General features: G+C 45.8%; 1 protein-coding gene across 1 annotated transcript in view; it reads right to left on the bottom strand.

The window, feature by feature from the left end:
- The window catches only part of LOC110209309 (cytochrome P450 4A11), a 37,464-nt gene extending 24,811 nt beyond the window's left edge, over positions 1-12,653 (bottom strand). The window contains exons 1-4 of the mRNA XM_020987668.1: positions 12,406-12,653; positions 6,187-6,328; positions 2,512-2,556; positions 1,856-1,983 (exon numbers count right to left, since the gene is read on the bottom strand). Of these exons, the coding sequence (XP_020843327.1) occupies positions 1,856-1,983; positions 2,512-2,556; positions 6,187-6,328; positions 12,406-12,597 (507 nt within the window). The 5' untranslated portion in view covers positions 12,598-12,653. The remainder of the gene's footprint in view (positions 1-1,855; positions 1,984-2,511; positions 2,557-6,186; positions 6,329-12,405) is intronic.
- Positions 12,654-13,337: the final 684 nt, after the last annotated feature.

Raw genomic sequence — 13,337 nt, 5'->3', positions numbered from 1 at the left:
AGGCAGCCTAATACCTCTTCTCTCTCACAGTTTCCTTCAGAGCCTCCCAAACACTGAGCTAGTTCTGGCAATTCATGTGAAGATATCATCATCTATGTGTACATCCCTGGAAAGTATACTGACAAAGTAATTGAACTTATCCACGACATTCAATATTTCTCCATTTACTGTAACTGACAATCCCATGTAAAGATTGTGTGGGGCTGGCTAGTGGAGAACCTGTGTTTTCTTGATGTTATTTGTTGGGCCAAAATTAGCACAAGCAGTAGAGAATCTATCCATACCTTGTTGCATCTTGGCCTCAGAGGCTGCGTTGAGTGCACAATTATCTGAGAACAAAAAGTCATGCACCAACTCTTCCTCCATGTTAGTCTTAGCTTGTAGCCTTTTCAAGTTAAATCATTTACCATCAGTGTGGTAGATAACCTTAATGCTGTTTTCATCCTCATTGAAGGCATCTGACAGCATTGCTGAAAACATCATGCTAAAAAGCATGAGAGCAAGCACACAGCCCTGCTTCACTCCACTGGTGACTGGGAAAGCATCATCCATAATCCAGAACCCATGCAAGCATGCCATCATGAAACTAGTGTACAATACTGATGAACTTCTCTGGGCAACCAAATTTCACTGTGATCTTCCACAAGCCTTCATGACTGACAGTATCAAATACTTTGGTCAAATCAACGAACATTGTGTCCAGTGTCTAATATGTACTTTTTCTGGCATTTCTTCTGGAGTTGCCAGGCTCTGTATCAACATTCCTCAGCCCTTTCTGAAGCCATATTGGCTCTCAGGTAGATCATTTTCCAGGTGAAGGATCAGTATTAAGGAGGACTATGGCAAGACGGACAAAAGAGGCATCCTTGAACTTCTGGGGGATAATCTTCTCTTGCCGTATAAGCCAGAAAATTTCAGTCAGCTTTATCTGAGCGGTGGACCCTCCGCCTCATAAATCTCCCCCTTGCTTTTAGGAGAAAATGCCATCTTCTCGGTTTAGCACTTAAACCCTTCACAATCTGGAGCCCCACCATCTTTCCAAGCTGATTGGGCGATGCTCCCCATCCTGGTCTCTACACTGTTGCCAAACCAATTTACTTGATTCTCTTTGTATATGACGTTCCATCTCCCACCTCCACACAGGAAATCTCCCATCCCTGGAATGCCCTACCCCTCAATGCCACCAAATATGAGGAGATCATCTCCCTGCTATGAAGGTTGCCTGTGGGAAAAAACTTGAAACTTAGAACAGAACAAGAGACCCAGGAAGCCCAGACACCCTCCCTGTGAGGAGTCTGTCTCTCTGTGTCCATAAAAATGTGTATCTGTTCCTAAGATTTTGTCCACATCTTGTCTCTGTGTGTCAGTGTATGAGTACATGTGTGTGTGTGCTCATGAGCACACGTGTGTCTGTGTATATTATATTGCTTGCAATTTGTCAACTAAATTGTGGATAGAGTGGTGGGCTTGGGGTCAGGAAGACTTGAGTTCAAATCCAGCCTTGGACCGTCACTAGCTGTGAGACCCTGGACAAGTCATGTAACCTCTGTTTGCCTTGGTTTCCTCATCCATAAAATAGGAATAACAATAGCACTTATCTTCCAGTGTTGTTGTGACGATCAAAATGAGATATTTACAAAGTGCTTTGCAAATGCAAAGAATGATGTAAATTTAAGAATGATATAAATGCTAGCTATTATTATGCGTGTCCACAAATCTGTGTGGATATACATCTGTGTGTACTTGTGTGTGTGTGTGTAAGTTTGAGTGCACAGTGGCGTGTAAATGTAGGCACATGCATGCATAGTGTGAGTTAACATATGTGTCTGGGTATGTACCCATGGATGAGGCTTACCAGCATCACTCGGGCAGAGTCAGCCATCAGCCCCACATAAGGCTTCAGGATGTCACTGTGGAAGGCAGGGGTCAGCAGCCGCCGGTGCCGGAACCAGTCTGACCCATTAAGGACCAGCAGCCCTTTCCCTGAGCCCCAGTAGATAGACAGAGTTAGGAGTACAGGAAGGTGCACAGAAGGCCCAGACCTGGGTCCATGGGATAAGAAGCCTGTCTGATGGGTCTTTTGCTGGGCCAAGTTTCAGGGAGGTGGTTGCACAGTTAGACAGCAGCTATTATTTACCCTAGCCTTGGACATGTGAAACCAAGAGAAAGTTGTCTAAGGCAGTCTCGTGCCCCCTGTCTACACTAAAGAGGGAAACCATCCATGCCCATAGGGGGTTCTATATCCCTGGGTAAATAGGGGTCCTAGGTCACAGAAGGACTGAGTAAGAGTGCACCTGGTGCCTCAAAACCTATACCCTTACAGGAACTCAGAGATCAGCCTTAGCTACCTGGGAGTACCAGCCTCATTTCCTGGCAGAATGGCACATTTACCCATCAGCCTATGTGTGGGAAGCTGTGAGCCTCCCCATTGTGCCAGGCATCCTACATTCCTTCATTCAGCCTGCATTTTCTGAGTTTCTAAGGGCCTAAGCTGAGGTGAGAAAGACATACCAATCCAGGGGATAAGGAATTTGTAGACATCATGAGATTTTGGATCTGAAATGAGAGCCAGGAAAAATCAGTTACCAAAGGGAGCAGAGAGATTTCCCAAACCCATCAGCCTGCATCCTACACACACACACACACACACACACACATACTCACACATACAAACTAACATGTACACACTCATATTCACACAAACATATAACACATACTCACACATACCACATACCCATGTACCCCACACACACATATACATATCACAGACTCACACCCTTACACACACCACATACACACACTCACACATACACATATCACATACACACCACATACCCACACACTCATACACACATAACACACTCACATACATACACATATCACACATAGCACATACCCATGCACTCACACCCTCACAGACATACCACATACACACACTTACACACAAGCACATATCATACACATCATACACATACTTACACATATAACACACATGTACATATAACACACTCATACCCTCACACACATACACATATCATACATATACCACATACATACACACACTCACACTCACACAAACATACATATACAATACACGCACTGCATACCCACACACTCACAAACATACACCACATACCCACATATTCACGCACATGCACATATCACACACACACCACACATACTCATACTCATACACACACTCACACACTCCACATATCCACACACATTCATATTCACACACACACACACTCACACATATACACACGAGAGTTTCCAGTGGCAGATGAGGTTTCATCAGGACGACAAAGCTATATTTAATGGGAAGACCTGAAGGAACACAAAGGTGGTCAGAGCTAGTACAACCCTTAATTTGACAGAGAAGGAAACTGAGACCCAGAGCAAGGAAGGGACTTGACCCAGATTAACCAACCGGTCAGAAGCAGAATGAGGAGGCAGCCCCACTTGGAGGGATCATGCCCCCAACCTCCCTCAGCTCTGGACCTGCCTCTCCCAGGCTTGTTGACTGAGCCCAGAGATAAATCACCCTCAGGGTATATACTGAGGCAGTCTGCTGACGTCCCCTCATCCCTCCCTCAGCATTGATCTGGGCCCTGCCCATGAGGAGAAAGTTGCTTCATGTACATCTGTGGGACTAGGCGGTTCTGAGATGCCAGACCCATGCTCCTTGCCACCCTTCTCAGCCATCTCTTCAGGGACACCCATAGGGAAGCCTGGTGAAGACGACAAGGGAGTGGGAGGACAGAAGAAAAGCCTGCTGGCGGGGGGGGGGGGCGGAGCGGGGGGAGGGAAGGCGGCCATCCCTGTGATATAGAGAAGACCTGGGCCCCTGAGCCCCTTGGCCTTGCACACACAGGCCAGCTCTAGAGAGACAACCACAGGGCAGCTCAAGGTCATTGATCTTTGGGCTGGAAGGGACCTTGCCTGATCATCTCATACAGCCTCCTGCTTTCAGGAAGGAAAGGCATGACTATCCCCATTTTATAGATCAGGCCACTCAGGCCCAGAATCACCCACTGGGAGAGTTGGAAGGAACATCGCTGACCTTCTGGTCCAACCCATAGGCAAAAGGAACCTCACAACAATGTACCAATATCTGTTGACTTTGTAACCTCAGCAAGTCCCTTACACTCTCTGAGACCCCATTTCTTCCTCTATGCAAAAGGGATAACAGTCATGGCCCCTAACCCCATGAGATTATTGTGAAGATCAACTAAGACCCTCTGGGTGGTGCATTAACCTGTAAGAGCCCTAGAAAGGTCAGTGAGTCCATTCCATTAGACACCAGGTTGGTGAGCACAACAGTAGTCCTTCAGGTCAAGGCCTAGTCTGAGCTGGAAGGGATCCCCAACTTGTCTGATCCAAACCATGGGGAGGACTCCATAGGGAGGCCCCCTTCCCATATCTCTGATGGGCATGGTCCAGTCTCTGCTTGGACACCTCCAGCATGTGGGGGGTGGGGGTGGGACCCAGTCCCATCAGCCCCTGAGGAAGCCCTCTTCTCTCTGGGCAGCATTAATTTGGGAGGTGTTCTTCTCACTGTCAAGACTTAATCTTCCTCTTTGTAGCTTACCCTCTTTACCCCCGAGCCAAGCAGAGCAAGGCCGATTGCTCATCTCCATGACAACCGTCCAAATGCTGGAAGACCACTAGCATGTCTCCTCCCCACTCTCCACTCCCTCCAGCACCATCTTCTCTGCTCTAGCCCCCCAAGCATCCCTAAGCACCATCAGCTTATTCCCATATGACATGGACTCACATCCCTTCGCCAGCCTGATTTCTTTCTCCAGCTGGGCAACGTTCTTCCTAGACCATAGTGCCCAGAACTGGCCAAAGTCCTCCAGATGGGACCAGATGACGACAAAGGGCAGGGTCCTGGTCCTGGAAGTTCTTCCCATCTTAATGTGGCCCAAGATCTCATTAGCTGTTTTGGCAGCTACCTCACACTATCGACACATAATAAGCTTGTGGTCCCCTAAAAATCCCAGATCTTTTTCTGATAAGCCAGACTGTGATTCATAAACTTCCAGTGACCCCAAAAGCACCTGCTCTGGGCTGTCAGATGCATATCAGTTTCTGAATAGCCACAATGTGCCTAGTGACCCACTGCCATAGCTCTGCCCCTGCACCCTCAGGAGGGCTTCAGGGCCTCCTGTCTCCAGGACACACGCTCACTGGCAGTTAGCACACAACTCAGGACAGACTGGCTTGGGATAACAAAAGTCAAGAAACCTGGGCTGGACCCCAGGGTCTGCCCATAGCTGTGTGACCTTAGCAAACCCCTTCTTTCTGGCCTGTCTCCTTCTCTGTAAAATGAGATGGCTCAGACTTCAGTGGACCAATGGATAGAGCACTAAGCATAGAGTCAGGAAGGTATGAGTTCAAATCTGGCTTCAGACACTTCCTATGTGACCGTGGGCAAGTCACGGTTTCCTCATTTGTAAAATGGGTGCAATAAGGGCACCTACCTCCCAGGGTTGTGAAGATCCAATGAAATAACATATGTTAAGCGCTTCGAAAGCCTTATATAAATGTTTACTATTGTTGTTGTTAGATGGTATCTAGACTCCCTTCTGATTCTAAATTCTGTGTTCCTAGTAATATTGGTCTGAGCTTCATAACATGAGGGAAATAAATCAGTTGAGAAAAACAGAGCTTTAAAACATCAGGCCAAAGGCCAACACTGCCAGAAGGCCCCCTCCTCCTGCCTCTGTCCCCGGGAGCCAGTTGTATGGGAGGCCCTGACCTGAAGCAAGGCTGGTAAACATGCCAGCACCAGCTCCTCCAGTACCAAATCCAGGCATCTCCCTAGATGCCCTGACTGCTCAGCTCCACAACACTGGGGTGCTGAGCTATTGGGCATAGCATCTATCTCAATCCCTGACTGACACGGCAAGTTTTAGAAGGATAGGCCCGATCGCTCTCCAGCCTTTCCTTTGGACACCTTGAGCCACCCTGTTGTAGACTTGCAGACTTGTAGATTTTTTTGTGACATCATTGACACACTGGCTGGTCTGGCTGTTGGCTGCCCTACTGGATAAATCTTTGGCCAAATAGCTGACTGATGACTGGTTAAATCCTGAGGGCTAGTTCATTGACTGAAGGGGAGAAGTTCAATAAGGGGAGGGACCACCTTCCAGCCCCAAACCCACGGAGGGCTGTTCTTACCTCTCTTGCTCAATATCAGCTTCATGTATTCAGGGTCATAGACTTGGAGAAGATTCCAGGAGCCCGTCAACCACCGCGGAAAGGCACACGGGAATTTCTCTGCCAAAGAAGCCATTTTGGGTAGCTCTTCTTCCACTGGAAACTGAAACCAGGAAACAAACAAGCAAACAGAGAAAGGAGGTCAGGCCTGAAGGAGTCTGAAGAGTAGAGGGGTATGTGTGAGGCGGGGGTCAGGCTCCAAGCTCAGGACTCTTTTGGAACAGACACTGAGCAGAGAGGGAGACCTTGACCCATGCTTGCATCTAGCCGCAGCATTCTGCTACAGCATTTTAGATTCTTCATATTTGTCTCTGGCCCTGAAAGAAACATGCACTCTTCAACAAGGGAAGTGCCCAAAACAGCGGCTCAGAGACATGGAACATTTGTGCCAAAATTGACTTCAGACCTCATCTAGTAGGACACCAAGATCTAAGGTCATACAGTGGCAAAGCTAGGCTAGGTCCCAGCTCCCTAAAGGGGTGGAGGTAAGAGGAGAGGTAGGAGAGAGGAGGAGAAGAGGGAGGGAGGAAAGGAGGGGGAGGGAAGGAGGGGGAGAGAACTGAGCTATTTAAATAAGTCATTGAAAATCAAAAATGTAAATCTAAAAATGGGAAATGGACAACAAAATGACATCAACGCTAACTATAATAATTTCATATGGAAGCTGACCCAGCATGAGCCATCAGTATGGTCTGGTAGCCAAAAGTGCTAGTGTGGTTTTCAGTTCCGTTAGGAAGGGCATAGCTTTCAGAAATGAGGACAATAACAAAATACCATTCCATTCCCCTGTCAGACCTCATCTGAAGTATTGTGATCAGCTCTAGTTCCTCTTGTCTCAATATATTCTTAAGCCTCCTCAGTCTTTCTCACCATTCCACCAAAACTGCTCTCTCTCCGAAGTTACCAGTGGTTTCTTTGTTGCCAGATCCAATGATCTTTTCTCAATTCTCATCCTTCTTGCCTCTCTGAAGCTTTCGACACTGTTGATCACTCTCTCCTCCTTGAGATTCTCTTCTCTCCAGGTTTTCAGGACACCCTTCTCTCCTGGTTCTCCTCCTACCTCTCTAACCACTCCTCCTCTGTCTCCTTGGCTGGATCTTCATCCAGATCACATCCTCTAACCATAGGTGTCCCTCAGGGTTCTGTCTTAGCTCCTTTCCAACCTCCTTCCCCTCTGTTCGGGACCCTACCACCTCTCCAGACTTCTTGGACTCTATTTCTCTCCACGAATTTCAAGACGCCGCCATATTCAACTACTTGCTGTTTCTCATACCCCAAACTCCCTCCCCTGTTTCCATGTCTTTGCCATGGCTGTCCCCCATACCTGGAATGGAATGCCCTCCCTCTTCATCTTTGCTCTAGATTCCCTCTCTTCCTTCAAGACTCAGCTCTCATCATGCCTTCTATCATCCTCCAGATGCTGGTACCTTTCCCTCTGAGATGACTTCCATTTGCTCTGTTTACATTTTGTACACGTTATCTCCTCCACTAGATTGTGAGCTCCTTGAGGTCATGGACTATTTGGAGAGGAATAATGTTTGTTCAATAACTCTACCTCCCTTGGATTCTGTGTGGGAGAATGTACCCCAAAGATATGGGAGGAGGGAGAGAGACCATGGGTGCCATTGCCTGAACCTAGTTTCCTCTCGGTCTTCATTGGGCAATGTGTCACCTATGGAATCGGACCGCTGAGGGCTCAAGTACACTGTCAAGCCTAACACAGGCTCCCCTTTAGGGCCAAGAAGCCCAAGCCATCTTGTGGCTCCCCCATCATTCTGAGCTGGCGTTGTTAGAGTCCTGCTGGTGAACTTAGAGATACTTCAGAGAATTGACGTATGTCATGTGGAAGAAGGATCAGGTTTGTTCTGTGTGGCTATGTAGAGCCGTCCTAGAGAGCTGAGGAGGGGGAGTTACAGAAATGAATGTTCTCTGAAAATTGTGTAGTTAACTTCCCCATCCCTGGAAGAATTTAAGCAGGGGGCGATTAGTTACTGGGCACAGGTGCTATGTACACAGCTCAATCATGTTTCATATAGAGATTGGATTAAATGACATTCAACTGTCCTATTGGACTACAAGAAATATGAAGGAGATGGTCTCAGAAAAACCTGGGAAGGTTTATATGAACTAATGCAAAGCAGAGTGAGCAGAAATGGGAAAACAATGGGTGTAACAGCAACAACATTGTAAATGCAACTAGCTTTGAAAGTCTGAGGAACTCTTGTCAGCACAATGACCAAGCAAAATTCCAGAGGACCCATGATGAGACATCCTACTCACCTTCTGATGGAGGAGTGATAGACTCAGGGTTTCTGTGATTGAAACTTTTTTGTATGTGGCCAATACAGGAATTTTTTTTCTTGGCTATGCATGTTTATAACAGAGATTTTGTTTTTCTTTCTTTCTCAAGAAAAAGAAGAGGGAGGGGCAGCTAGGTGGTACAGTGGATAGAGCACCAGCCCTGAAGTCAGGAGGACCTGAGTTCAAATACGGCCTCAGACCAAACACTTGACACTTACTAGCCATGTGACCCTGGGCAAGTCATTTAACCCCAATTGCCTTAAAAAAGAAAAAAAGAGAGAAAAACTTAAGAAAAGAGAGCAGGAAAGAAAGGTAGAGGGGAGAGAGGGCAGATCTTTGTTTCAAAAAAAATAATAATTTTAGAAAATGATGACTTCCAACTCTGAAATTCTATGATTTTAAGGGGCTGGGTTAGAAACTCAACTCTCAACGGTCTCCTCTGTAAAATGGAAATAGTCATTCCTGCCCCGACGTGGTTTGGGCATCCTCATGCTCATGAAATGAGATGCCATCTGCAACTTCTTGTTGTTCAGTCATTTCAGTCATGTCTGACTCTCTGTGACCCCATTTCGTGTTTTCTTGGCAAAGATACTGGAGTGGTTTGCCATTTCCTCCTCTAGCTCATTTTACAGATGAGGAAACTGGGGCAAACAGGGTGAAGTGACTTGCCCAGGGTCACACAGCTAATACGTGTCTGAAGCTGGATTTAAACCCAAGAAGATAAGTCTGACTCCATGCCAGGTACTCTATCCACTGTGCCACCTAGCTGCCCCACCGTCTGCAACAGGGCTTTGTAAACCAAGAAGTTCAAGCATGATATAAGTTTGAGACATTTGTAGCAGGATCCTCTTTGGATGCAGTTCAGAGACTGGACAATTAGTCTCTTAAAATCCCTCTGGGGGCAGCTAGGTGGCGCAGTGGATAGAGTACTGGCTCTGAAGTCAGGAGGACCTGAGTTCAAATCCAGCCTCAGACCAACCACTTAACACTTACTAGCCGTGTGACCCTGGGCAAGTCACTTAACCCCAATTGCTTAAAAAAAAATCCCTCTGAAAGCTAGTGTGACTTTATAGTTAGAGAGCTGGTCTTACAGACAGGAATACCTGGGTTTCAGTCCTTATACCACATCCTAGATGACTGACCCTGGAGAACTCCTTTAATTTCTCAAGGCCCCATGCAATTTTTTTCTTTTTTTAAAAATTAATTTAGTATTTTATTTTTCCCCAGTTACAAGTAAAAACAATTTTTAACATTTTTTTTAATTTTGGGTTCCATATTCTCTTCTTCCCTCCCTACCCCCACTCATTGAGAAGGCAAGCAATTTGATATAAGTTATACATGTGTAGGCATGCAAAACATTTCCATATTGGTCACACTATGAAAGAAAACATAGACAAAAAAAAATCTCGGGGGCAGCTAGGTGGCGCAGTGGATAGAGCACCGGCCCTGAAGTCAAAAGGACCTGAGTTCAAATCCGGCCTCAGACCAAACACTTGACACACTCACTAGTTGTGTGACCTTGGGCAAGTCACTTAACCCCAATTGCCTGGAAAAAAAAACTCAAGAAAAATAAAGCAAGTTTTAAAAAAAAGGAATCCTTCAATTTGTATTCAGACACCATCAGTTCTTTCTCTGTGGATAGATGGTATTTTTCATTATAAGTCCTTCAGAGTTGTCTTGGATCATTGCATTGCTGAGAATAGCTAAGTTATCCACAGCTGATCATCATACAATATTGCTGTTACTTTGTACACAGTACATTTCACTTTGCATAAGCTCATGCAAGTCTTTCCAAGTTTTTCTGAGAGCACCTTGCTCATCATTTCTTATAGCGCAATAGTATTCCATCTTAATCACATACCCACAATTTGTTCAGCCATTCCTCAATTGATGGGCATCCACTCAATTTCCAATTCTTTGCCATCAGAAAAGAGCTGCTATAAATATTTTTGTGCATATTAGGTCCCTTTCCTTTTTTTATCTCTTTTGGGATATAGACCAGTGGTATTGCTAAGTCAAAGGGTATACGTGGTTTTATAGGCCTTTGGGCATAGTTCCAAATTGCTCTACAGAATGGTTGAATCAGTTCACAACTCTACCAACAGTGCATTAATGTTTCATTTTTCCCACATCCCCTCCAATATTTGTCATTTTCTTCTTCTTCCTAGTTAATCTAATAGGTGTGAGGTAGTACCTCTGAATTATTTCAATTTGCATTTTTCTAATCATTCATGAGTTAGAGCATTTTTTCATATAGCTATAGATAGCTTTGGTTATTTCATCTGAAAACTGTTCCCATCTTTTGATCACTTATCAGTTGGAGAATGGCTCTTACTTTTATAAATTTGGCTCAATTCTCTATATGTTTGAGAAATAAGACCTTTATCAGAGAAACTTAGTTCAAATTTTTTTTCACAGTTACTGTTGCTAACCGTATTTATCTCTACCGTATTTTCTCCACCTTGTTTATTCTATTCTCTCTCTCTTTTACACCCTGTCCCTCCTCTAAAGCATTTTGCTTCTGACTACCCTCAATCCACTCTCCCTTCTATCACCCCTCCTTTTGTCTCCTTCCCCTCCTACTTTCCTGTAGGGTAAGATATCCCATTGGACATATGTCCCACTTTGAGCCAACTCTGATGAGAGTAAGGTTCACTCCTCCTCATCTCCCCTCTTCTCCCTCCATTGTAAAAGCTTTGTCTTGCCTCTTATATGTGAGATAATTTATCCTATTCTACCTCTCCCTTTCCCTTTTTCCTAATACATTCCTCTCTCACTGCCTAATTGTATTTTTTAGATATCATCCCTTCCTATTCAACTCACACCTACGCCCTCTGTCTCTTTATCCTCCTTACAACTGCCCTAATAATGAGAAAGTTCTTATGAGTTACAAGTATCATCTTCCTGTGTAGGAATGTCAACAGTTTCACCTTATTAAGTCCCTTGTGATTTCTCTTTCCTGTTTACCTTTTTATGCTTCTTTTGAGTCTTGTATTTGAAAGTCAAATTTTCTATTCAGCTCTAGTCTTTTCATCAAGAATGCTTGAAAGTCCTCTATTTCATTGAATATGTATTTTTCTCCTGAAGCATTATGCTAAGTTTTGCTGGGTAGGTGATTCTTAGTTGTAATTCTAACTCTTTTGCTTCAGGTCACTTAAGAGCACTTCACTGGGAATCAGGGCATCTGGATTCTAATCCTACTTCTGTCTGTAGAGAGTTACATGATTTGAGAAAGTCATCTTAACTTCCAATGCCCAGCATGGCACCTGCTTAAAAAATGCTCTTTGACTGACTCACTCACTCACAGACATGGTCCTTGTTACCCTCCTCTGTCAAAGTGAGAAGTTGGGCTATCAGGGATGGGCCTCAAGGCCACACATGGCCCTCTAGATCCTCAAGTGTGGCCCTTTGACTGACTCCAAAGTTCACAGAACAAATCCACTTGATAAAAGGATTTGTTCTGTAAAACTTGGACTAAGTCAAAAGGCCACACCTGAGGACCTAGAACGGCCTTGAGGCTAAAGGTTCCCCACATAAATACTAAAGTCACATATCTGGAGCTGAAAGTGACTGTGCAGTCCAGGCCCCTCCCTTGCCAGGCTCTCAAGTGTAGGATTTTAGCCTTATCTACCATTTTTCTGGTGGAGGCTTGATGACCATGGTCAGAGGGGCTCTGGGGGACATCCCTGCTGAAGCCTTAGCTGGACTTGCTACCTCTGAAGGCCTCCCACCTCAGACCCTATGACTGAGACTTCAAGGAAGCTTTTCAGAGTACTGGTCCAAGCAGCCATGCCTCCTCGGGACCCTTCATTGATAAGCAGATGGACAGCTACTTCACACCCAATCACAGCCGCACTCTCCTCCCAGCACCTCACCTACCTCCAAGGTGTTCCCGTAGAGCCAGTGGGAAGGAGGGCCTGGGAAATTCTGGAAATCTCCAAGCAGCCTCTGCCTGCGCACATACATCTGGGCCACCTTCAGCACCAGCAGGCCCAAGCCCAGCAGGAAGGACACTTGGAGAAGCCCAGATACATTGCCCTGGAACCAGGCAAAGGAGAGCGGAGAATTCATGATGCCACTACCCCAATCACTCTCTGCCAGAAGTAGCACATCCTTCTCTTTTCCTCCCTCTGACCTTTATACCAGGACCTTTGTAATCTCTGTCAGCAGACTTGGCCCTAATCCCAGACCAGAGCTCACCACCTCCACTCACATTTCGGGCACTGGGAAAATCAGGAAAACAGAAAAATCAGCGGGAATTTGGAGTCAGAGGGAGCACCAGGGTTACTGGCGGGTAGGGTGGAGGAGGGGGCATCACTGAGGGATAGTGCTAAGACTTATAGAAGCTTCACAAAACAATTAAATGGTCCACATGCACATGCAGAGAAGGGAGTATGTGAAGATTTCACTCAGAAGGGGAAAAGATCTGCCTCCTCACTGGAGAGACCCACAAATGCATGTGCAAAGGAAGGGCCAGCCTGGGAGTGGAGGAGCATAGAGGCTCAGATGAGAGCCAAACTGGTCCTACTCCTTTATTTTGCAGATGAGGAAACTGAGGCATACATACAAGTGACTTACCCAAGGTCACAAAGACAGTAAGGAGGAAATAGAATTTGAACACTACCTCTCAGAGAAAGGATTTGAATACAGGCCAGCGATCTTTCCATTGAGCCTTCTGGCCAGTAACAGGAATGGATAGGCTTTCCTTTCAGGATAGGAATCCTTTCTAAGGGCTCTCATTGACTGCAGTAATGGGCAAGGGTGCCCTCCAAAGACACTTGTCCGGGCAAATAGCAGCACCATGGAATGTG

This window comes from Phascolarctos cinereus, unplaced genomic scaffold, assembly GCF_003287225.1.
Source record: "Phascolarctos cinereus isolate Bilbo 61053 unplaced genomic scaffold, phaCin_HiC Scaffold_5;HRSCAF=322, whole genome shotgun sequence".
Lineage (NCBI taxonomy): Eukaryota > Metazoa > Chordata > Mammalia > Diprotodontia > Phascolarctidae > Phascolarctos > Phascolarctos cinereus.
Note: the sequence above shows the minus strand (reverse complement) of the source record. Positions and strands in the feature narration are given on the sequence as shown.